The sequence below is a fragment of the Odocoileus virginianus genome, chromosome 3 (assembly GCF_023699985.2).
Source record: "Odocoileus virginianus isolate 20LAN1187 ecotype Illinois chromosome 3, Ovbor_1.2, whole genome shotgun sequence".
In the NCBI taxonomy this organism is placed as follows: Eukaryota; Metazoa; Chordata; class Mammalia; order Artiodactyla; family Cervidae; genus Odocoileus; species Odocoileus virginianus.
The window spans coordinates 3,533,805-3,556,576 of record NC_069676.1 but is presented as its reverse complement, the minus strand read 5'-3'; the positions used below and the strand labels follow the sequence as shown (position 1 = coordinate 3,556,576).

General features: G+C 53.8%; 3 protein-coding genes across 12 annotated transcripts in view; 1 reads left to right on the top strand and 2 right to left on the bottom strand.

Moving 5' to 3' along the window:
* Positions 1–276: 276 nt before the first annotated feature.
* Positions 277–12,118, bottom strand: BORCS8 (BLOC-1 related complex subunit 8). Of its 5 annotated transcripts, none has more exons than XM_020884561.2 (6): positions 11,989–12,118; positions 9,111–9,223; positions 8,579–8,643; positions 4,988–5,098; positions 3,325–3,400; positions 277–504 (listed from the first exon to the last, which is right to left on the bottom strand). In XM_020884561.2, exons 1-5 carry the CDS (start codon positions 12,023–12,025, stop codon positions 3,367–3,369), a joined length of 360 nt encoding a protein of 119 aa, XP_020740220.1. In that variant the 5' UTR covers positions 12,026–12,118; the 3' UTR covers positions 277–504; positions 3,325–3,366. The 5 variants fall into 5 exon arrangements, with proteins under 5 accessions (XP_020740220.1, XP_020740213.1, XP_020740214.1 ...); XM_020884554.2 differs by lacking the exon at positions 277–504 and adding an exon at positions 839–1,243; XM_020884555.2 differs by lacking the exon at positions 277–504 and adding an exon at positions 839–1,152.
* An 8-nt stretch (positions 12,119–12,126) lies between these two features.
* Positions 12,127–17,986, top strand: RFXANK (regulatory factor X associated ankyrin containing protein). 4 transcript variants are annotated; one of them, XM_020884542.2, is made up of 10 exons: positions 12,127–12,216; positions 12,830–12,969; positions 13,474–13,668; positions 15,184–15,267; positions 15,405–15,470; positions 15,720–15,820; positions 15,997–16,122; positions 16,462–16,528; positions 16,894–16,974; positions 17,761–17,986. In XM_020884542.2, exons 3-10 carry the CDS (start codon positions 13,482–13,484, stop codon positions 17,829–17,831), a joined length of 783 nt encoding a protein of 260 aa, XP_020740201.1. In that variant the 5' UTR covers positions 12,127–12,216; positions 12,830–12,969; positions 13,474–13,481; the 3' UTR covers positions 17,832–17,986. The 4 variants fall into 4 exon arrangements, with proteins under 4 accessions (XP_020740201.1, XP_020740202.1, XP_020740203.1 ...); XM_020884543.2 differs by lacking the exon at positions 12,127–12,216 and adding an exon at positions 12,450–12,538; XM_020884544.2 differs by lacking the exon at positions 12,127–12,216 and having other exon boundaries at positions 12,748–12,969; positions 15,187–15,267.
* The window catches only part of NR2C2AP (nuclear receptor 2C2 associated protein), a 13,142-nt gene continuing 7,859 nt past the window's right edge, over positions 17,490–22,772 (bottom strand). Inside the window, exons 1-6 of one of the 3 annotated variants that reach the window (XM_020884549.2) lie at positions 19,522–19,705; positions 19,286–19,436; positions 19,008–19,098; positions 18,544–18,649; positions 18,405–18,472; positions 17,490–18,149 (exon numbers count right to left, since the gene is read on the bottom strand). In XM_020884549.2, coding sequence (XP_020740208.2) covers positions 18,030–18,149; positions 18,405–18,472; positions 18,544–18,649; positions 19,008–19,098; positions 19,286–19,323 — 423 coding nt within the window. In that variant the 5' untranslated portion in view covers positions 19,324–19,436; positions 19,522–19,705 and the 3' untranslated portion in view covers positions 17,490–18,029. Of the gene's footprint in view, positions 18,150–18,404; positions 18,473–18,543; positions 18,650–19,007; positions 19,099–19,285; positions 19,706–22,772 lie in introns of those variants that run through there. The other 2 variants (XM_020884550.2, XM_070461282.1) reach the window with 2 other exon arrangements.

Genomic DNA, 22,772 nt, shown 5'->3' with positions numbered 1-22,772 from the left:
GCCCTGACACCCCACCGGGACCCACTCTGCCCCCAACCCCTCCTACCCACGTCACAGGGCCAAGCTGGGGGATGTTCCCAGAGAAGTGAGCATGGGCCCATCCTGGCTGCACCCTCAACTCCATTCTGACCATCCTGACAGACTTTGCTGGGCACTGTGTTGGCACACAGCTGACCCTGGAGTCATGCAAACCAGGGCCCTGATCTCCCAGGCTTGGAACCCTCGGGGATCACTGTGGGATGTTCTCACGTCAGCAGAAACAGACTCAGATCAGTCTTGGCAAATGCAGTGACTTCAGGGACTCATGAAACTGAAGAACTAAGATTCTTCTAGTGTCAGGTACGCTAGATCCAAGGTCCCAGGCAATGTTCTTAGGCTCCAGGTTCCATCTGCTGAGCTTACCAACCCCAGAAAGAAGATGGTATTTTTTGTACTTTTCCAACAAAATCTTCAGAGAAGACCTCTCGTTGGATCACGTGCCCATCTGAAACCAAGCTCTGTGACCTGGGAGATGGGGCGTTGATTAGCCAGGCCAAGGTCCCACACCTACCCCTGGCATCAGGGTGTCTTCTCCATATGGCCTGAGCTTGGGGTGGGCATTTCTGTTTGAGGCAGAACACAATCCAGGGAGGCAGTTACACAAATGTCTGCCTCAGCCTGTAGAGAAGGCTCCAGTCCATGCTTTCTTGTCTAGATGGAGAAAGGCAGGACCAGAGAGGGTCAGAGCCAGGGCCCCATGTCATACAGCTAGTCAGAGGCAGAACTGGGACCATATTAGACCGGGGGCTACTCTTCCCTAGCTGTGTGACCCTGCGCAAATGATACCACCTCTCAGAGCCTCTCTTCTCCCGTCTGTATTTGGGGTGACATCTCCCTTACAGGGTTGTCTGAGGATGAAAGGTGACCACTGTGAAGTACCAGGCACACAGCTGGACACACAGCAGGTGTGTGGTTGTGGCAGCAGTTACTGGTCCGAGGGGCCATGGCCACGTCCAGGGCCAGTGAGGGGCGGGTAAGGATCCAAGGGCAGCGAAGTCTCAGAACGATCATGGCTGGCCCAGAGGCAGGAGGGATGCGCCGGCCACACTTGCTTGGTCTTCGGTCCCTGCCAAGTCCCAGAAGGTTGTGTCAAAGAGTCCAGCTTTGGTCAGGCTAGGGGCGTAGAGATGAGGGTCAAGGTGAGCTCTGAGATGCCCCCAGGGCTTCAGGGGAGCCCTGATGAGGGGGCATCTGAAGCAGGATCCTGGGTGGGGCCAAGAGAAGAGGTGAAGTGCTGGGAGTTAGAGGGTCTGGGTAGGAATCCCAGCATTTCCAGTCACGATGATGACCCTGCCTTGCCTCTCTGAGCCTCAGTTTCCTCTTCTGCAAAATGGGGATGTGTGTAGGGCCCTGGGCCTGGAGAAGCAAGGAAGACCAAGACTTGACCCTGTGAAAGGTCACTGACAACCCTGTGGGGGAGTCATCTGGGGAACAGTGGGAGTGGAGGCTCTGAGAAGGGGTGTGGGGCGGCAATTCTGGGAGGAGAGCAGGGTCTGTGGCGACAAAGTCGGGACCAGGAGGAGCCACAGGGCACTTTGTTCTGAGGGGCGCAGCAGTCAAGGGACAGCAGTGACTCAGGGCACTCGTGGCCGCCTGGAGCCTCCAGGCCGGCGCAGGAGAAGCATGCTGGGTGTGGAGCGGGTAGAAGGGGCAGCCGGGCAGCTTCCTGAGGCGCAAGGGTGGGTGGGACCAGGGCACAGGATGCAGGAGATGGGAGGGGTGTGAGTCCAGGGGTGGCAGGCAACATGGGGTGGTGAAATGGGGTGGGCGGCAGCCCTTCTTGCTCCAGGCCCTCCCAGAGGTCCCCTGAGCAAGCCCACAATCCGTAGTGTTCCTACCTACCCCCACAGCCAAAGCCAAGCCCGGCACGTGGCCAGGGCCCCGAAAGAACTCTGACTGCACACCCATGAACACTGTTACCTCTTGGCACTCAGGGCTGCTGCTCGAGGAGGCACAGGGTCCCTGTCCCCACCCAGGCCTCCCCTGACCCTCTGAGAAGACTTCCACAGCACAAGAGCACGCTGTGGCAAATGAGCGGGAGGCTCTGAGAGCTCCACAAGCCGTGGGCACGGGCAGGCCCTTGGGCACCTCCAGTCTGCCTGTGTCTGCCCTGCACCAGCACAGAATAACAAGCCGCCAGGCCCGTCCTGGGGCCATGCTCTCCTCGGATGGTCAACCACACCTCCCGGTGCTGACGCCCTCCTGCGGTCCTCGCCCACTGGGCCCCGGTCCTGGCCACATGACTGGCCTTGACCAATGGGACACCTGTAACTGTGCAGCAAGGGGAGGCTGCAGGAGCATGTGCACACCATGACTCAAGCACCAGGAGAAGCCCGGCTGGCCCGCTAGAGGGTCCACATGGAGAACTAGACACTCCCCCGCGAACACCAGGCAGCGCTGGTCAAGGGCCAGATGCGAGGTTACCTCAGAGTACTGGCCCCATCAAGAACCACGAATAGCCCCCACGCGAGCCCAGCAAAACGGCCTGGCTGAGTCCAGCCCAAACTGCAGAACTGTAAGCAGGCAGATGACTGGTGTTATAAGCGGCCGAGTTTGGGGACAGTTTGTCATGCAGCAGTAGCTGACTGCTGCAACAGGCACCGCCGTAAGCAGTGATGTCCTCTCTGCCGCTAATGAACCACTGTGACAGACGGGAAAAGCAGAGACCGGGGCGGGGAGGGACTTGCTCAGCATCACACGGCAGGTCACCAGTTCAAAGAGGATTCCAGAGCCGGGTGGGCAGCTGCCATGTGGGCTCTGCCTGAGACAGTGAGTGCGGGTCAGGCAAGCAGGTGGCACGTGGCAGGGTAGTGAAAATGGCGCTCTACCCTTCTTTTTTTTTTTTTTAGTTCTACCAGTTTATTGCTACCAACCCACCTCCCTCCACCCTTGTGCACACGTGCTCAGTCATGTAACCCCACGGACTGCAGGCCGCCAGGCTCCTCTGTCCATGGACTTTTCCAGGCAAGAATACTGGAGTGGGTTGCCATTTCCTTCTCCCGCTCTGCCCTTCTTGAGGGGCAGGGCCCTTGAGGTCCAGAGAGGGTCTGTGGCCTGGACGAGAGGCAGGAAGTGACAGGGAGCGCCAGGGAGGTGGGCTGACGACAGCCGTGCAGCGGAGGGCGCAAGGTGCCCCTACCCTCTAGCTTCCCACAGACGAAACCACTCAACAAGCCCCGGGAGAAAACCCCAGTGGTTAGTCAAGCAGCTCCCTTCTCAGATGCTGAGAGGATGGGTTAGTTCAGAGCATGGAGCAGAGAGGCTCCAGGTCCGCTCGGCACTGACCTGGGTCAGAGGGGCCGAAGCACCTCCAAGTCTCTTCCGGAATCAGGTTGAGGAGGGTGGGAGCGGTTCCTCGGGGCTGGAACAAAACATGTGCAGCGTCTATAAGGCTGAGGTCCAAGGCCCTGAGGCGTGCTTGCCTAGACTGGATTGCACACTGGGGTCATGCGCCAGTCTCCCAGGACTCCTGGCCTGAGCCTTCAAGGTATCCTTTGTAAAAACAGGACCAGCTACCCATTTCAGAGGTCATGGCTGGGTCTCATGTAGGTCTGGGAGCTTCAAATCCCTGGGGCTTGCGAAAAGAGGCAAGAGGGGGTGAGCAGCTACTACACAAGCTGCTACTGGTGTCTTTCAGAGGCACAAGCAGAGCTTTTGGAAGCAGCTGGGCAACTGAGCTGAAAGTAGAAGCTATTGGTTTTGTGGCCTTGCTGTTGGCGGGGGGGGGGGGGGGGGTACGGTGCAAAGCTTGCAGCAGTGAACTCCAGTCCCAGTGGCTGTCACCCACTGTGGCAGAGAAGCCAGGTGGTGATCTGGTGAATCCCAAGCACCCTGCTCATGCCACCCTCAGAGGGCAGGCCACTGCATGTCCCTTCTTACGTATACTCAAGGCTTTTTCAGTTTTGACAGTTCTTGTGTCTGCCATCACACACAGCAACATAAAGGTGTTTTCTTCCTTTCTAAAGCCTTGTGGGGGGCAGGCATGCCAGAATCCCAAACTGCAGGAGTCAGACTCATCGCGAGGCCCAGTGACGGCTCACAGCAGGTACTGCTGCTGCCGACTCTTGACCCTACGTGCTGTAGCCCCCCAGGCGCCTCTGTCCACGGAGTACTCCAGTACTCGACAGGAACACTGGAGTGGTTGCCATTTCCTACTCCAGAGGATTTTTCCGACCCAGGGATTGAACTCGTGTCTCCTGCTTGGTAGGTGGATTCTTTATAACCGAGCCCCCTGGGAAGTGGGACAGCAGGTACATGGGTGTTCAAACGCATGTTTATTAGGTTATAATGGAAACAAAACCAAAAAGAGCTACTTCTCCCCACTGTGTAAGAACTGTAAGTACTTTTCCCTTTTGGACCATCTGGTCATTGGCTCAAAGCCTCTTTCAGCTCTGCACCCTCCCTGCTGCCCTCGAAGCCCCTGCGCACCTCCCTAGCTCTGTCTCCCCGCCTGCACCCACTCCGGGTACAACTGCCTTGGATGTTCCTCCAACACATCCAGCTCACCAGGCCCAGGGCCTCTGCCCCGCCCCTGCCACACCAAACACCCACCCATGGTCACCTTTGCATACTGTTCAAGCCTCTGTTTGCATCTCTGCCACCTCCTCAGAGGGGGCCCCCTTCTCCTTCACACGTATCTGAAATGTTCTTGTCTGTTCGGTGTTTACCTGCTTGCCGTGTGCCTCTCCCTGAGGCCACGAGCAAACCTGTCTTGGTCACTGCCTTGCCCCCAGCACCCAGCCCAAGCACACAGCAGCGCGCAGGAGCTGGTTGCCGATTGACTCAACTCCTGCTACAGACAGCAAAGGACAAGAGGAAGTCACCGCCACCGCGAGACCAAGCAAGGCAGCTGTCTAAGGAGCGAGAAGGTGCAGCTCCTGGCTGAGCGGCGGAGGTCCTTACAGCAAGGAGGCTGGGAGCAGGAGAGGCGGGTGCTCCCAGGAGCTACCTGTGGCCCTGGGCTGTGGCGTTCATGTGGTCCCGGATGCTGATGGCCTGTTTGAGGAGACCCTCCACGCTGCGGAAGTAGACACTGCTATCGACAAGGTTCTTCACGGCACTGAAACGGGAGGGGGGACCCAGTCAATGGCAGCAGACCAGACCAGTGGATACCCGCACTGGCCCAGCGGTTTGTCCAGCTGCTGGGGGATTCCGTGGGCCTCCCTGAGGGCTCACTGTGTGCTTAAAGTTTAGATTTCCCTACGGACCAGGACACTGGATAGTAAGATACAACTTTTGCTTGATGGCTGCTAGACCATTCAATGCTTTGAAGGAGGTATAAGCATTCAAAGATGACCTCAAAAATAACATGCTTTGGACTTCCCTGGTGGTACAGTGGATAGGAATCTGCCTGCCAATGCAGGGGACATGGATTTGATGTCTGGTCCAAGAAGATTCCACATGCCTTGGAGCAACTAAGCCTGTGCACCACAACTGCTTGAAGAGGCACTCTAGGGCCCGTGTGCTATAACTCCTGAAGCCCATGCACCCTAGAGCCTGTGCTCTGCAACGAGAGAAGCCACCACCATGAGAAGCCTGCGCACCACAACTAGAGAGCAGCCCCCACTCTTCGCTACTAGAGAAAGCCCGCATGCATAGCAAAGACCTTGTGTAACTAAAAATAAAATCAGTTCAGTCCAGTTGCTCAGTTATGTCTGACTCTTTGTGACCCCATGGACTGCAGCACGCCAGGCTTCCCTGTCCATCACCAACTCCCAGAGCTTGCTCAAACTCATGTTCATTGAGTTGGCGATGCCATCCAACCATCTCATCCTCTGTCGTCCCCTTCTCCTCCTGCCTTCAATCTTTCCCAGCATCAAGGTCAGGTCACTTCCAATGAGTCAGTTCTTGGCATCAGGTGGCCAAAGTTTTGGAGCCTCAGCTTCACCGTCAGTCCTTCCAATGAATATTCAGGACTGATTTCCTTTAGAAATCCAAGGGACTCTCAAGAGTCTTCTCCAACACCACAGTTCAAAAGCATAAATTCTTCTGTACTCAGCTTTCATTTTTTAAAATATCATGCTTTCCTTTTAGGTAACCTATTCCTCCCCCTGAAGGAAGCTTGTCAGCTGGACTGTGAAAAGCTCTGAAAGTGAGTTTAGACTCAGCACCATTAGAGAGGCACTACTGCAAAGCTGTGCTAAGCTCTGGTGTTGCTGCCACATGGATGAATGTCTAATAAAAATATTATTTCCAACAGCACTACAGGAAAATATTCACCAAACCTCTTGGGGCACTGCTAATGCCAGAAAGTTGCCTGGGCAATGACACCTACAGTAAAAATAAAAGGGTCATTTTCAAGTCCTATTAAAGACAAAGAAGTCACTCCCATTTATTATCAGTCAAGGACATGCTTGAAAATGGCCATGAGATCAAAGGAGGGGAGCGTTGGCTGAAACCCAGACTGTCCATTTGCTCATCTGACACCACCAAATGCAGTCAGCTTTCCTAGTATCTGTCCACTTCGATAAAAAGCTGTCTAAAACAAGTTCTCAACTGGCCCAACCAACAGACCATATAGTTTCTCCCAGTTTCACACCAACCATTAACACTGCATAAGGCATTTTAAACAACTAAAAGGGCCTTTTCATGTCCATAGGAAACAGTCTTTCAGCATTAGAGAAATTTACATTTCACTAAAAAGAAGTGCTCAGAATTCAGAGTAGACAGGCCCCCTGCCTACCACAAGGCAGTCCCATGGAACATTCTGGAACATGATGGACACATTCTTTATCCACTGAGATGGCTGTTAAGCACTTGAAATGTGGCTCGTGAGACTGAGGAACTGAATCTTTCATTTTATTTCAATTCATTAAAATGTAAGTGTGAACAGCCAACGAGGGTCCAACCTCCTGCAATGGACAGGGCAGTTAGAGGAACTGGGAGAAAATACAGACTTTGATCTGTTCTTCCTTAAACATGGGCCTTTAAAAAAAAAAAAAGTTTTTATTTGGCTGCGCTAGGTCTTAAATTGTGGCACACAGGATCTTTAGTTGCAGCATCCAAATTCTTAGTTGCAACATGTGAAATCTAGTTCCCGGATCAGGGATCAAACCCAGGCCTGCTGCATTGGGAGCTTGAATTCTTAGCCACTAGACCACCAGGGAAGTCCCAAACCTAGGCTGAAAGGTTCTTGGCTGACCAGGAACTATTTAGTAGCTGCAAGAAAAACTCCATTATCTTTTCTACTCTTTCTGGAGCTGAGAAGAGTGTTTGTAACCACAATCCCCAGGAAGATGCCATCAGTCTGGATCACCCTCCAGCCCCAGCAGAGGGTGCTGGTGATGGCAGAACTCCCAGCAACAGGACTTCCTGTTAAGGAACTTCGACTATACAACAGAAACAGGCAGGCAAATCCCACAGTGCCACGGACAAGGACTGCTGGGGAGTGTCGAGCCTCCACCAAAACAACCTACAGCCTGCACTAGGAGCAAACAGCACTCCCAAGTCATCAATTCCTAAAGCAAATGGAACAAGCCTGGACATGAAATACAGTCATGGGGAGCCAACAGAAGCACAGGAGGCAGGCTGGCGAAGCTGCAATAATGGGGAGAAACACCAACTGCTGCTTTCTATTATCTGGTGCATCTTTCACTTGGGGTTAAAAATTCTGGCTATTTAGAGAAAGATAAGCAAACAAGAAAACACAAATAATAAATGGTATACCCACAGTCACAGAAAATTTACTCACAGTAGCTAAAACATGGAAGCAACCCAAATGTCCAAGAGATGAATGGATAAACAAAATGTGGTCCATCTATAGGATAGAATAGTATTCAGCCCTAAAAAGGAAGGAAATTCAGACACAGGCTACAATGTGGATGAACCTTGAAGATACTATGCTAGGTGAAAGAGGACAGTCACAAAAAGACAAAAAAAAAATGTATGATTCCATTAATGTGAGGTCCCTTGAATAGACAGATTTTTAGACAGAAAGCAGAATGGCAGAAGCCAGGAATGGGGGTGGTAAATGGGGATTTCATGTTTAACAGGGACAGAGTTTCAGTTTTGCAGGATGAAAAGAACTCGGGAGGTGGGTGGTGGGGATAGCTGCACAGCATTATGAATATATTAATACCACTGAATTGTACACTTAAAAATGGTTAAGATAGTAAATTTTACTTATGTGCCTCTTACCACAATATAAAAACTTAGAAAGAAATAAAAACTTAAAATAAACAGTATTGTGTTTGGGCACTACCCCCAGCTGCCATCCACCCCACGAGTCAGTCTGTGGTCGTGGCTGTGGGTGGGAAACGCTGGCCTCTTGAGGCACCTCCTGGAATCCTTATGACCCCTCCTGTGACAGATGACGAGGGCTGCTGAGGACCAGGAAGAAGCCTGACCGAGACACACGAGGATCAAACAGTGAGCAGCACAGGTGTGGGCTGGAACTCTGCCCTGCGGCCAGGTGAGTCGAGCTGCACCTGCCCCTACCCAGGTGGGCTTGGCAGGCAGCTGGCAGAGCTGCCCCTGAACACCCAGGCCACAGCGGGGCACTGCTGGCAGTGGGGAGGCCTCGGTGCTCGCCGGTGCTCACCTGCAGGCGTACTCCACGGTGTAAATGGCTCCCTGGCTCTGCTCTTCCCACCGCTGCATGTCAGCCTGTGGAGGGTGGGGAGCTGTGAGCAGCGCTGGCTGTTACCTCCTGCCTCCCGGTTCTCGGGAATGGAGCACCGGAACGCCAGTCACCACAGCTGCTGAGACCCGCCCCCTCCAGCCCCAGTCTTTCCTCCGGCAACTCCCACCCCTCCGGTCTGGGCTTTCTGTGAACACGTGGCAACTACGCCTCAGGACCTCTACACAGGCTGTTCCCTCTGCCTGACACATCCTTCCCTTGGGTCCTCATGTGGCTGCCTCCTTCTCACCACACGGGTCACAGCAGACACAGCACCTTCTTCTGGATGTATCCGTCCAGCCCCAAGCTGGGTCAGTGACCATGCACCTCCCTGCCCATGTCCCGGCCTTGACTCCTGCACCAACAGGAGTTGTGCTCCCTGCTCCACCTAGCAGGCCCCAGCTCACAAGATGCAGACTCTGGGAGAGGTCAGTCGCTAGGATAGGACACTTACCTTATGCTGGGCCAACTCAGGCAGAGAGCGGCGCACGTGCTCCTGCAGCCGGTACAGGGCCACAGACGGCTCATTGGCCAGGACGTAGACACTCTCGGTGAATTTGTCAGTAACTGGGTCCAGGATGGACAGTTGGCAAAGTGGGGCCGGTGGGGAGAGGGAGATAGGGTTGACAGGTGACCAAGGAGACAAAGCATTAGATTCCTGATTGCTCAACCCGTGAGTCCACCCAGAGTAGAGGAGAGCCCAGCAACCCTCCCAGCTGGGTCACCTGTGGCCCTGGTGATGGCTTGCAGGTGATCACAGCAGAGCCAAACAACTCCATCTGGGAGTCACAGAAGGGCCTCAGTCTTGATGACATTAATGTATCCAGTGAATTCATGATCCTTCCCTTCCTAAACCTACTTGCTTGCTGCCACCCACTCAAATCCACTCACATTTCATTTACCTGTGACAAAATCAGAGATTCTTCTTCAGATGCCCACTGGCTACTGGACCCAAAAGGGCCTGCAAGTTTACATGGGTGGATGGTTCCAGGCCATGACTGACCACCACGGGGGAGGAAAGTCCACAACCCACGCTGAGTGCCTGAACAACTCAAGAAGTGTGACTCATCCCCATAAGCTCTCCTGTGGGAATAGACCGTGGCTCCCCTCTGCAGGATTCTACCTGAGGTTGCTGCTTGCTCACCCTCCTCCCTAACCCTGTCCTATTTCCCCCTCTCCTCTGTGGGGCTCTCTTAGTAAGTTAATTAAAGACAACTCCTCATCCCAGGGTCTGCCTCAAAAACAGAAGCCAGATGGTGGTCCCTGCCCTACCTACCCCATCAATGAGCAGCTCCTGCTTGTTCGGTCACAAAACAAAGGCCCAAACTCACCCACTTTTACCACTGCACTGCCCTTACTGGTCCAGGCATCGCTGTCTCTCACCTAGATCCCAAACTTAGCTGCTCCCTGGTCTCCCTGCTCCCCCTCCTGCCAACAATCCAGTCCCCACAAAACAGATGAGATGAGCTCCTACTAGACAGATCAGATGGGTCCCTCCCTTGGTTGAAACACTCCCGTGACTCCCATCAGCCAGAGAAGCAAATCTGCCTTGCTTCATATGGACCAGAAGGCTCTGCATTTTCTGTTGCTCTTACCACTCCCCCCCACCGCCTGCCTGGCCCTCTGCCCCAGGCACAATGGCCTCACGGCTTTCCATGGACATTCAGCACTGTCCACAAGAACTTCCTGAGATGATGGAAGGACTCTATAATCTATACTGCCCAACACAGTAGTCACTAGTCACATATGACTACTGAGCACTTGAAATGTGACTCAGAAGCTGAATTTTAAATTTTACCTAATTTTAATTAATTTAAATATGAATAAGTACTGTGACTAGTATTGCAGCACAGCTCTGAACACTTTGCCACCGCAAGGCCTTTGTACTCAATCCCTCCAATGACACTGCTTCCATCCCCACCTCTCATTTCCCTTCACCCCTCATGTCTCAGCTCAAATGTTACCTCCTGGCCTTCCCTGATCACCAAGCTTAATCAGATGTCCCTTCAACCTCACTCTCAACCTCAGAACTTTGTTCATTTCCCTTATACTTAAATTCTTAATCTTTTTTTAAAATTTTACATTGGAGTATAGTTGACTTCCAATGTTTTGTTAGTTCCAGGTGTAAAAGGTCTCATTCTTTATTTGGTTATGTTTATTTAAAACTTGGGATTTGTGAGGGCAGAAGTATTTCTGAGCCTCAGTTTTCTCATCTGAAAATATGGGAGGATAACAGAACCCACCTCAAGGTTTGCTACAGAGATGGACCCCATCCCACTGCCCAGGACAGAGCAGTTAGTGAGGGAGAACCCACTGGTGTCTGGGAGTCAGGGGAGGCTGTGCTTGAGACTGTCCGGTTTGGGTTTGCCCAGCTCACCACTGTGCCCTGACTCAAGCAGAGCCCAGCCTGCCACCTCCAAACTGTATGTCCTCTTACCCTCTTAGGGCTCCCCCTTTTGAAAGTGAACACAGTGGTAATAGCTTACACCTCACAGTGCTGTTAGGAAGGATGTGGAATTAAATGTACTTGTGACGTCTAAATAATTAACTAGCAGTGATGTATGTAACAAATTAACAACGACATTGACACTTTAAAAATAAGCTAGTGGCAGTTTTGTAACTTGTAACTATGTGATTTCAGTTCAGTCGCTCAGTCGTGTCCGACTCTTTGCGACCCCATGAATCGCAGCACACCAGGCCTCCCTGTCCATCACCAACTCCCGGAGTCTACCCAAACCCATGCCCATTGAGTCGGTGATGCCATCCAGCCATCTCATCCTCTGCCGTCCCCTTCTCCTCCTGCCCCCAATCCTATGTGATTTACAGGTATGTAAATATATACAACTGGAGAAGTGCACAGCAACCCACGTCAGTATCCTGGCCTGGAGAATCCCATGGACAGAGGAGCCTGGTGGGCTTACAGTCCATGCGGTCCCGAAGAGTCGGACACGACTGAGCGGCAGAACAACAACATATACACAAATGCTTAAATACAAAGGAAACAGTACACACAACTGCCACGCCCCTGGCATTCTTCCAGTGCTTTACACATTGTTTTACCATATCACGTTACTGAATTCTCAAAACAATTTTATGGGGGGCGGGGGGAGGCAGGGGGACTATTATACTCCCCATTTTACAGATGACAAAACCGAGGCACAGTGTCTCTAAAGGTTTCAAAACTAGTCAGCGGTTGAGCCGGGATTTCTTGGCAATTCAATCACTGCCCCCAAACGCTCCCTCAGCGCCGTGGCCCCCCGTCACCCGCTTCAGATCGCCCTTCTATGAGTCCTTGGCCCCTCCGCCCCGCCCCGCGCGGGGCCCCACACCACCTTTCTTCCCCTTGAGCTGCATCTCGGGTTCTTCCATAGTAGCCACGGCCCTATTCCGAGGACCGGAACCGGAAGTCTGGAGGTAGAGACAACAGCCTAAACTTTCCCTACGAAACTGGACGCCGCGCTTATCCAGTTCCGGTACTAATTGGTCTTCCCTTCTAGATTCTTAGTCAACCCAGACAGAAGGGCCGTGAGTGAGAGTCTGGGGAAAGAGGCAATCGGGAGGTGAGTGAAGAGGGGCCGGAGACCCCTTGAAGCTCCAGGAGGGACGCTCAGTCGGAGAAGGGGCATGGGTGCCCACCTTTACCGAACCTCTTTTCCAGAGGCAGACATAATGGGGAAATACTCCATGCACTTGTACCCCACTGCTGCCACCAAATCCCTGCAGAGGCCCTTGAGCCCCTACGCCTGCATAGGAGATACTGTTACGGAAGGGGGCAGCACTGGTGGAGCCCCTCGCGCCCCACTACTAAAGAAAGCCCAGCCCGTCTGTCCGAAGGCGGAACCGATTGGCTGCGTCAGGAAAAACGTGTGGGCGGAGTCAGGGGTGAGGGCGGACGAGGGCCGCGAGCTCGGGAGAGTCCTCTGAGGCCCCGCCCATCCCTCCCGACCCTACCAGGCTCCCTCCGGGGCGGCGGGGACGGGAACGCGCAGGCGCAATTGCATAATTCTTGCCCTGGCGGAAGCCACGGCCCTCCCCCAAGCCTTAAAGGGCCCGAAATCGCTCCTACTGCTCCAGCCTTTCCGCACTTTTGCCGGGGGAGGGGGTGCGCAGGCGCAGTGGGGGAACTCGGGGTGGGGGTAGCGGTCGCGTATCAAGTTGCTCTCGTCCCAGCAGAAGCAGGCAAGGCGCAGACAGTACAGGCTCCATCTTGCTGCCCCTTGCATCAATTGGAAGAGAAAAGTTTGTGAGTTGCGCCCCCAAGTTTGGGGGTACCCTGACTCGCGGCGTCGGGTGGCAGAGGAGGCTAGCTGGAGGTGAGTGGACCTGATGGATTGGCTTGGGAAGGGCGGGTGGGATGCAGCCAATCACATCTTTGTTGAGCCCTCGCTCATTCTAGCGATTTTCCCCCTCCCCCCAAAAAACAACAGCAGATATTTATTAAGGTCTGCCCGGGTATCAGTCCTCCTGCTCAGATATTTACAGACATAATTTTTTTAGGCCTCATTTCCCCATTTTTTTAATGAGGAAACTGAGGCTTAGAGAAATTAAGTCAGATGCCCAAGCTTTCACAGCGTATAAGTGGAGGGATTCAGACAGCCGACCCCAGAGCCAGGGCTTTTAAGCAATGCCTGTTGTGTGTGATCTGGTGGTGGGGAGGAGTGGGTCCAAGAAGTCCAATAAAACGACTCTGGTTTTAATTTTCTGGCTGAGTCTGAGTTTACCCACCCTTACTATGTAAGGCCAGGTATGTAGTCAGTGCCTGCTTAATGAATTGTTGATAATTATTGCCATCTCTCCCTGTTTGGCCCTTCCACCAGCTTTCCCCATGGAGCACACCCAGCCTGCCGAGGATCTCAGCCTGATCCAGCAGCCTTCAACCCCAGAATTTGGGGACCCCGAAGACCCCAGGGACGAGTCCCCTGACGGCTCAGACACTGTGGTCCTCAGTCTCTTCCCCTGTACCCCGGAGCCTGGGAATCCTGAGCCAGATGCTGGCAGCTCCTCACCTCAAGGTAGGATACTTCCCCTGGACTCCTGCTTCTGGGATGCAAGATCGGTGACATGTCAGGCCCGAGACTTCTGTCTTTGTGTCCCGTCACCTTGAATGTGTCTTCCCTCTCCACCCTGTGAGGGATTGCTTTTGGATTGTTTTCTTTTTTTTAAATTGTGGTAAAATGCACATAACATAAAATTAGCCATTTTAACTGGAATTGCTTACAATTCAGTGGCAGTAAGTGACCGTGGTGTGTCACTTCGACATCTTTGTAGTTCTAGAACACTTCCATCACCCCAAAAGGAAAACCCCAGAGGTATTAGCAGTCGCTCCCCATCCACTTCTTCCAGCCCCTGGCAACCAAAATCTGCTTTCTGTGCCTATGGACTTGCCTGTTGTGGACATTTCCTATAAATGGGTTCATATAACATGTAGCCTTTTCTGTTTGACTCCTTTCACTCGGCATGTTTTTAAGGTTCACCTGATTGTAATGTGTGTCAGTACTTCATCCCTTTTATAGCTGAATAATCTTCCTTTTTTTTTTTTTAATCTTCCATAGTATGGAAGGACCATATTTACTTTATTCATTCACCCCTTGATGGACATTTGGGTTGTTCCTCTATTAGTGAGTGAATAACGCTGCTGTGAACATGTATGTTCATGTTCAATTTTTGTCTGAACATGTGACTTTCAACTCTTTGGGGAGTACCATGCTAGGTCAGATGATAATTCTATGTCTGACTTATTGAGCACCCAAGGATTTCTTTTGACGGGAATCTTTTGAGAGTGTGACACGATCCCCCCGGGGCCTTTGCTCCTGCTGTTCCCTGTGTGAAATGCTCTTCCTGCACCTCTCCCCAGGTTTCTTCAACTGGCCAAGCTCACAGTTGGGCCTCTTTAGAGTGGCCCTCTCTGACCACTTTCTCTGAAAGGGACTCACCCCCTGCCCTTCCTTCTTTCTGCCCCTCTTCCACCTGCTTTTCATTTCTCCTGAGCCCATATTTCAGCTTAAGCTTTCATTCTATTTCTGTTTCTGTCTGACTCCCTGGCTTATCCATGTGCTCTTGAGGGCAGAAACTTTGTGCAGAACCTTGTCAGGATGGAGGAGAAATATACACCCTGGGCATCTGAGAGGGTGGAGTGAGTGGACAGTGGAGCCAGGCACTGCCTCTGGTAGTTCCAAGCCCCCAGCTGCTGCTGCTGAGTCGCTTCAGTCGTGTCTGACTCTGCGCAACCCCATAGACGGCAGCCCACCAGGCTCCCCCATCCCTGGGATTCTCCAGGCAAGAGCACTGGAGTGGGTTGCCATTTCCTTCTCCAGTGCATGAAAGTGAAAAATGAAAGTGAAGTCACTCAGTCGTGTCCAACTCAGCGACCCCATGGGCTGCAGCCTACCAGGCCCTCCGTCCATGGGATTTTCCAGGCAAGAGTACTGGAGTGGGTCACCATTGCCTTCTCCGCCAAGCCCCCAGGGTCTGGCCTTAAAACCCAAGACATACTGAGGGGAAACTGAGGCCCTTTCTCTCTCTCCCAGCAGGCAGCTCCCTGAAGCACTCAACGACCCTCACCAACCGGCAGCGGGGCAATGAAGTCTCGGCCCTGCCAGCCACCCTGGACTGTGAGTGGGCCCCTGGTCCCCAGGGGAGAGAAGCGGCGGGTGGCAGGGGCTGGGAGGAGCGACTTTGGATGGGGACTGAACGGAGTACTGGAGCAGAGATGGGACAGGTGTGGACTCTGCCTCTCTTTGGCCCCCAGCCCTGTCCATCCACCAGCTCGCAGCGCAAGGGGAGCTGAGCCAACTGAAGGAGCATCTGAGGAAAGGTGTGTGCCCACACGCGTGTGCCAGTGTGACTTCACCCGCTGGTGTGTGTGTGTGTGGCTGCTGACATGACCTGAGCCTCCATGTGTGTGCTTGTGTCTGTACGTGTGCCTGTGCATGTCCACACGAGTCATCCACATGTATGCCTCCCTGCCCCACACCTGACCCCAGCCACCCACCCCACCCCCAGTTCCGCAGCCTTGGGGAGTGGGCAGGGGTACATCCCAGTGGTACCACCCCCCTCCTGCCAGGCGACAACCTCATCAACAAGCCGGACGAGCGCGGCTTCACCCCCCTCATCTGGGCCTCCGCCTTTGGAGAGATCGAGACTGTCCGCTTCTTGCTCGAGTGGGTGCGTCCCAGCCCAGCTGGGGGCTTCCTGAGGACTGGAGGGCGGGCAGCGGTTTCAGCTGAGTCTGCTGGGCCGTGTCTGTAAGATGGCGCTAACATGGGGGCCCCAGGATTGCAGAGGCTGCCCCCACCCTCCCTCTGCCCTGGCTCTGTCACTGCCCCCTCTGGTTTTCCCAGGGTGCTGACCCCCACATCCTGGCCAAGGAGCGGGAGAGTGCCCTGTCACTGGCCAGCACTGGTGGCTACACGGACATCGTGGGGCTTCTGCTGGAACGTGATGTGGACATCAACATCTATGACTGGGTGAGGCGCCACCCACTGGCCCTGGGCACCTCACAGGGTACCAAGTCTCTTTGGGGTGCTGAGACCCATCCCCAAGCCTCATAGAGCTACTAGTTTTGTTTTTGTTTTTTTGAGGGGTTTAGCTGACACATAAACAGCTCAGATATAGTAGACAGAGCTGAGGCCGCCTGTAGAGCCAGGGGAAGTCAGGGTGGGCTTCCTGGAAGAAGCAGTATTTAAACTGAGATCCAGAGAATAAGTTAGGTGGGCCAAGTGACCAACAGGAGGAGGAGCCACATTAAATTGGAAGGTGTGGGGGTTCATGAGAATCTGGAAGAGATGGTGTCAATTGTCTGACAGAATGGAGGAACGCCACTGCTGTACGCTGTGCGTGGGAACCATGTGAAGTGTGTGGAGGCCTTGCTGGGTGAGTGGAGTAGAGGCTGGCCCTGCAGGAATCCTGACAGCCAGGGAAGGGTCTGAGCTCTGCCTGAACTGCTCTTAGGATGGGTAAGAGCTTTCTCCTGGAGGATTGAGGTGGGGACAGGAGGTGGCAGGAACAGCACAGGGGTCTGGCTGACTGGGTTGAGCACACACACTCTGCATATCTCAGAGACCCTGGAGGTGGAGATTCCAGTGGCCACATTGATCAGAGGTCAGGCTCTTGTCCAGGGCCACACAGCTACCAGCAGACCTGTGGCTGTGTGGTGGGTAGTCCCTGCACCTCCGCACCCCACCCAGGCTCCTGGTCCCCAGCCCAGCCTCCTCTGCAGCACCTGTTCTGCTTTGCAGCCCGAGGAGCTGATCTCACCACTGAGGCAGACTCCGGCTACACCCCGATGGACCTCGCCGTGGCCTTGGGATATCGGAAAGGTTGGCCTGAGACACTTGGAGGCAGTGTCAGGGTGCTGGAGGTGGGGTAATCCACAGCAGGGTGCATGGGACATCCCTTTTGGATGTCAGATGCTAGCAGCGAAAGTGTTCATGTCAGCAAACATCAGGTGCTGGTGTATACTTGGCCTGGGCATGTACTAGTCCCAGCTCTCGGGGCTCCCCGTGTACTGGGGCAGGAGGCCAATGTGTATCAGTGACAGGGGCTGTAATGGAGGGACATGCAGGCACTGAGAGATCCAAAGGAGGCCCCAGCGGGGCCAGGATACCAGGAGGGCCACAGTGCGCATGGCCATGGAGACCAGCCCCCTCCATGGCAGGAAGTGGACGTGAACAGGGGCTGGAAACAGACCCCAGTTTGACTCCCTACTTCAGAAAATGGGGAGATCCTAACAGAACTAAACCCTGGGGTCATGGGGGGTGGTGCATGGGAAATATCCCATTCCATCCTTCCTTGATGGAGTTTCAGTCCATTTGAGAAAGTTCCAGTTTGCCAATTTTGTTGGGTAAGGAATATTTTTATAACTGAAAAACCTCCAAAAATGCATTTTTACAAACTTCGGGGAAATTGAGGTTCCTAGGGTAGGGGCCTGTCTTCCCAGCTGTTCTCTGGCAAGGATCTGATCTACTTGAGGAGGAAATGGGTCCTCCATCCAGGCCCCAGGGCTGAGGCCCCTGCTCACACCCTGAGGGGAAGGTACAGGTTGGCCTGTATCTTTGCAGCCACTGTTCAGTTCATGGCCCACCTCTCACCTGTTCTGTTTCCAGTGCAACAGGTGATCGAGAACCACATCCTTAAACTCTTCCAGAGCAACCTGGTGCCCGCCGACCCCGAGTAAACACCGCCCACCAAGGACTCAAGACACTCAGGGAACAAAATGGTTGACCCAGAGCTGGGGGAACCCAGAACCGGCTTCAAAGGCAGCTCCTGGACAGACGGTGGGAGGGGGCCCTTTCCAAGAGGAACCAATAAACCTTCTGTGCAGAACTTGAAGGACTTTGCTGTGCTTCTTGGAGGAGGCAGCCACTCAGCAGCCTCACACCTTCTTCTTCCCTAGCACACGTAGGTGATAGATGACCACTCGGCCAAAGAAATCAGTGGTGTCCTCAAACGTCACCTTCAGCCGGTCCACCTCAGCAGGTGGCACTGGGAAGGTGTAAGCAGAACAGTCAAGGGAAACAGATTTCTTTATCTTTTCCCACCCGCCAGCCCCAGCTCAGATACATCCACCATGCTGGGTGACCCAGCAGACTGTTGGCCCCTCAGAAGCTCTCGCACAGAACAGACTGTCATGAGCCCATTTTACAGGTGAACCAGTGGAGACCTAGAGGCCACTTGCCCAAGGTCACCTGCCAGGGCCCACAGCTTTCAGAGGCGCAGATTACCCCACCCAGCAGCTGAAGCAGGATATCTGAAGTGAGTTGTTGTCCTCAGGGTAAAAATCCACAATCTTGCTAAGAGCCTCACTCCCCAGAGAACCTGCAGCAGGGAAAGAAGCAGTGAGGCAGCGAGCCCTCTCTAGTCCCCCACTTTCCAGGGTTTTCAAGTACCTTCCAGGCGGCCCTGGCGACTGGAGAAGCCCCCCTGGAACTGGATCTGCAGCTGGGAGACACAGATGCACTGGGGAAACTCCAGTGTTACCCACTGGGAGGGACCCTGGAAGCAGACAGAAAAGGAAGGCCCGTGAGCACTTCATACTCAGCCATGCTATGCCTGTCCCTCTCACTGACAGTCCATGAGGGGTGGGGAGCACAGTGTGAGCACAGGTTCCCTTCCTGGCCAATCTATCCAGCTGGGGAGCCCCCAGGTTCTCAGGGGACACTAGACCCCTAATGATTTGTTTTGGTGGTGCAGCACAGCTTGTAGGGTCTTAGTTCCAAAGTCAGGGATTGAGCCCGCACGCTCGGCAGTGAAATCACAGTCTCTCAACCACTGGACCAACGGGGAATCCCTCAGACTCCCCGCCCCGATTCTGAATCATACTAGGGGTGGAGTCCAGGAGAGGGTGCCTCACCTGGTCCGAGTTCCAACACGTCTCCTCGTCCTGGTCGAAGAGGTGCTTCTTGCCAAACTGCCTAGTGTTCCGATTCAGCACCGAACTCACCCTAAACGGAGTCGCAGCGTGGAGAGGTGCTGAGCACCGCGGCGGGGCTCGCCTACTACCTGGCTCACCCCTCCCTCACCACCGGTTCCCTCATTTCCGTCTGCCCCTTAGGACTAGATCCCAGGCCTAGGGCCTCGTCCGCCACTGCCCGCCCCCGTTCACACCCCACCCCTGCCCGGGGCTCTCACCTGCTCACTGTCTCTGGACAAACCAAAGAGTGGGTCATCTCGGTTCCACAAAGCCTCGCAGGACTCAGGCTGGGCTCAGTCCGGGTCGAATCCAGGTCCCTGGATTCACACGGCGGCCCTGTTTCACGCCTCAGAATCTACGCGTCCTCACCTATAGCGCGGCACAAGATCCGTCACTGCCCGGTCTCTCCAGGCCTAAATGTCGCCTTGACCAACCAACCCCTTGCTGGAAAAACCTGGAGTTTCGGAGACTCTGCTAACGACCCCAGGCCAGGCCTTTCACAGTGGGTGCAAGGAAGGTAAATAGGTTTCCTATCGGTTTAGGGAGCGGTCGCCCCTTCTCGGAGCCTCAGTTTCTCTCAAACTGCTTTCGGAACCAAAAGCAAGACCCGGAACCGCGTGAAAGCCGCGCAGGCGCGCCCGGCCCTTGCGCCCGGGGCGTGGTTTAATTTACCCCGCCCCTCAGTGCCTGCCTCTTAAAGGGCCCTGATCCAGTGATTGCGGGCTTCCCTGCTGGCTCAGTGGCGAGGAATCCTGCTTGCAATGCAGGAGACGTGGGAGACGTGAGTTTGTTTCCTGGGTTGGGAAGATCCCCTAGAGAAAGAAATGACAACCAACTCCGTATTCTTGCCTGGGAAATCCCAGGGGCAGAAGAGCCTGGAGGGGTACAGTCCAGGGGGTCGCAAAAGAGTCAGACACGACTCCCCTGGTGGCTCAGATGGTAAAGAATCCGCTTGCAATGAGGGAGACCTGGGTTCGATCCCTGGGTTGGGAAGATGCACTGGAAAAGGGCATGGCAACCCACTCCAGTGTTCTTGCCTGGAGAATCCCATGGACAGAGTCCATGGCGGCAAAGAGTCGGACATGACTGAGTGACTAAGAGCAGAGCACAATAACTAAACAACAACAAGCTGAAGCTGGAGATGCTTGCTAGAGGAGGCGCCTTCCTTCCCTAGGACTTCCCCAAGGCCAGCCCTGCAAGGAGACAGGCCGTGGCATTTCCTACTTCGGTGGAAAACAAGAGGGCCATGGATTTCTACAAGCAAGTCCCTCGGATCTGGAGGGAAAATGCAGGTATCTAAAGCAAGTGAGTGCCTACTGTGGGGTGCGGGGGCTGTCCTTTGGTACCTGCGGGTATAAAGCACTAGTTTTAGAGTGCGAGAGACTTCTTAAAATGATGTCTTCCCACCAGTAGAATGAAGTCTGCCAAGTTCATTCCCTAACTGCGGAAGGATTCTTTAAAAAAAAAAAAAAAAAAGGATTCTTTACTGTCTGAACCACCAGGGAAGTCATGTCTGACCCTTTTGCGACCCCCTCCAGGCTCTTCTGTCCATGGGATTTCCCAGGCAAGAATACTGGAGTTGGTTGCCATTTCTTTCTCCAGGGGATCTTCCCAACCCAGGAATCGAACTCACATCTTCCATGTCTCCTGCATTGCAAGCAGGATTCTTCACCACTGAGCCAGCAGGGAAGCCCACAAACCTGGGAATCCCTGCACTTTTCACTGCTTCCCAGAAGCCGAAGGAAGAGTTGAGGAAGAAGCCATGATGGTGCGAGTACTGGGCGTCTTTATCAGCCTCGTGTGTCACCACTGGGACACAGGAGTCCTGGCTTCCAAATCTGTCTTCGTCCTAAATGCTGCCTGTGACAGGATTCTTGGAGGAGGGGTAATGTGAGGTGGGTTTTGAAGGATGAAGAGGAGTTTGCCAAACTGGATTATACAAAGCCTCAGATACATGGCTAAAGTTTTGGTTCACTGATTCAGTAAACAACTCCTGCCACTCCCTACTGCCCAGCCCTGTGCTGAGAGGTCTCAGTTCCAGCCCCATATCTGAAGATCTCCCAATCTGGGGAAGAAAGAACTAGAAACATACAATCCCAGGCCCACGGGACCAGAGCTGAGCCAGAGGGAGAGATGAGGCTGGGGAAGTAGAGGGTCTACCTGCGGGAGGGCTTCCTGGGAGAGGGGATAGTGTGCCTGTACCTTATTGAGTGGGCAAGAATTCACCAAGGTGAGAAAAATTGGAATGGGGAGGTGGATGGGAAGGCAGAGTGAACAGTATAAGCAAAGGCCTGGTTGAATAAAAGACCATGAATTTGAATAAAATATGTAAGTCCAGATCCTGCTGGGCCTAAAGCAGTCAAGAAAGGTGTTTGAGAAAGGCGGTACACCATCCAATCCGTGTGAATGGAGACTTCTGGACAGAGCAGCCACTGGCAAGAGGCTGCAGTTCCTGGCTTTAACTGAATGGTCTGGGATCCAGCCCCTTTCTTCAAGGGCTAGGGGAATGGTCCTCCTGGCATCCTACTAGTGTCTGACCAAGTCCACAGCAGGAGTGGGGGCTGGCTGGGAAACTGGGACATCAGCGGAAGGGCCACCCCATCAGCCCCTGCTGGCCAGGACTTCCTGCATTCAGTCATGACCTCGTGCCATCCAGACCTGGCTCTGCTAGTCTGAGGGCCAGGGCCAGTATGGGGCGAGGGGGCGGGGGGGAGGGGGGGCTGGTATCAAAAAACACCTCCCTACTTCTAGAGGAATTTAGGAAGAGTATGGACTCTGGAGAGTCCAGATCAGGTTCAAATCTTGGTTAGGCCATTCACTCATTGGCTGTGTGATCTTGGACAAATACGTTGAGCTCTCTGAGCCAGTTTCCTTATCTGTGAAATTAAGAGAATTCTATTTACAGGACTACTAGAGAATTCAGTGGACTCTTCAGGCTGACATGTAACAACAGTGGTTGACATTTGTTGAGCACCTACTCCGTGTTTAACTTGAAGCCACGTCTGTCTCCATCCACTAGATGGTTAAATCTGCTGTGCTGGTCCTTGTCACTCCCATTTTACAGCTAAGGATACAGCCGCTCAGCCACTCAGCAGCCAAGGTTCCCCAGGGAGGATATGCACAGCCCCAAAGCCCCCTTACCACTCCTGGTCTTGGCATGGAGCCACCATGCCCACTGGGATGAAGCCAGCTTCGTACCCTCTTCCCGCCTCCTCACCCCACCGGCGCCTGGGCATGAAAGAACCTCCTGTTTCTCCAGGGAATTAGCAGCTCTAAGCTCCCAGCAGGGCAGCCAAAAGTGGTCCATTCATTTGCCTTAGTGAGAAGAGACTAATCACTCCCTCCTTCCTCACCCCAGGGGGTGGGGCAGAGGGAAGTTTAGAAGAGCCAGGAGCTGTAACTCTGGTTGGCTGAGGGAAACTGAGGCAAAGAAGTCATTTATGTAAGGTCACCCAGGGGAACTGGGATGCAAACTTCAGTCTCACTCTAGAGTTGAGCTGAGTTCAGCATTTTTCAGGAGAGGAAATGGAGGCTCAGAGAGGGTCATGGATTTGCTGAAATCACACAGCAAGTATGGGTCAGCAAGGATTCTGGGGAGGCAGCCACCCTCAAGGCAGAAAACAGGTCCCACTTCCCATAAGTTTGTCACCCTGGAGTAGGGCAGGGAAAAGCCCTCAGGTTGCTTTGAGCTTCAGTTTCCCCCTG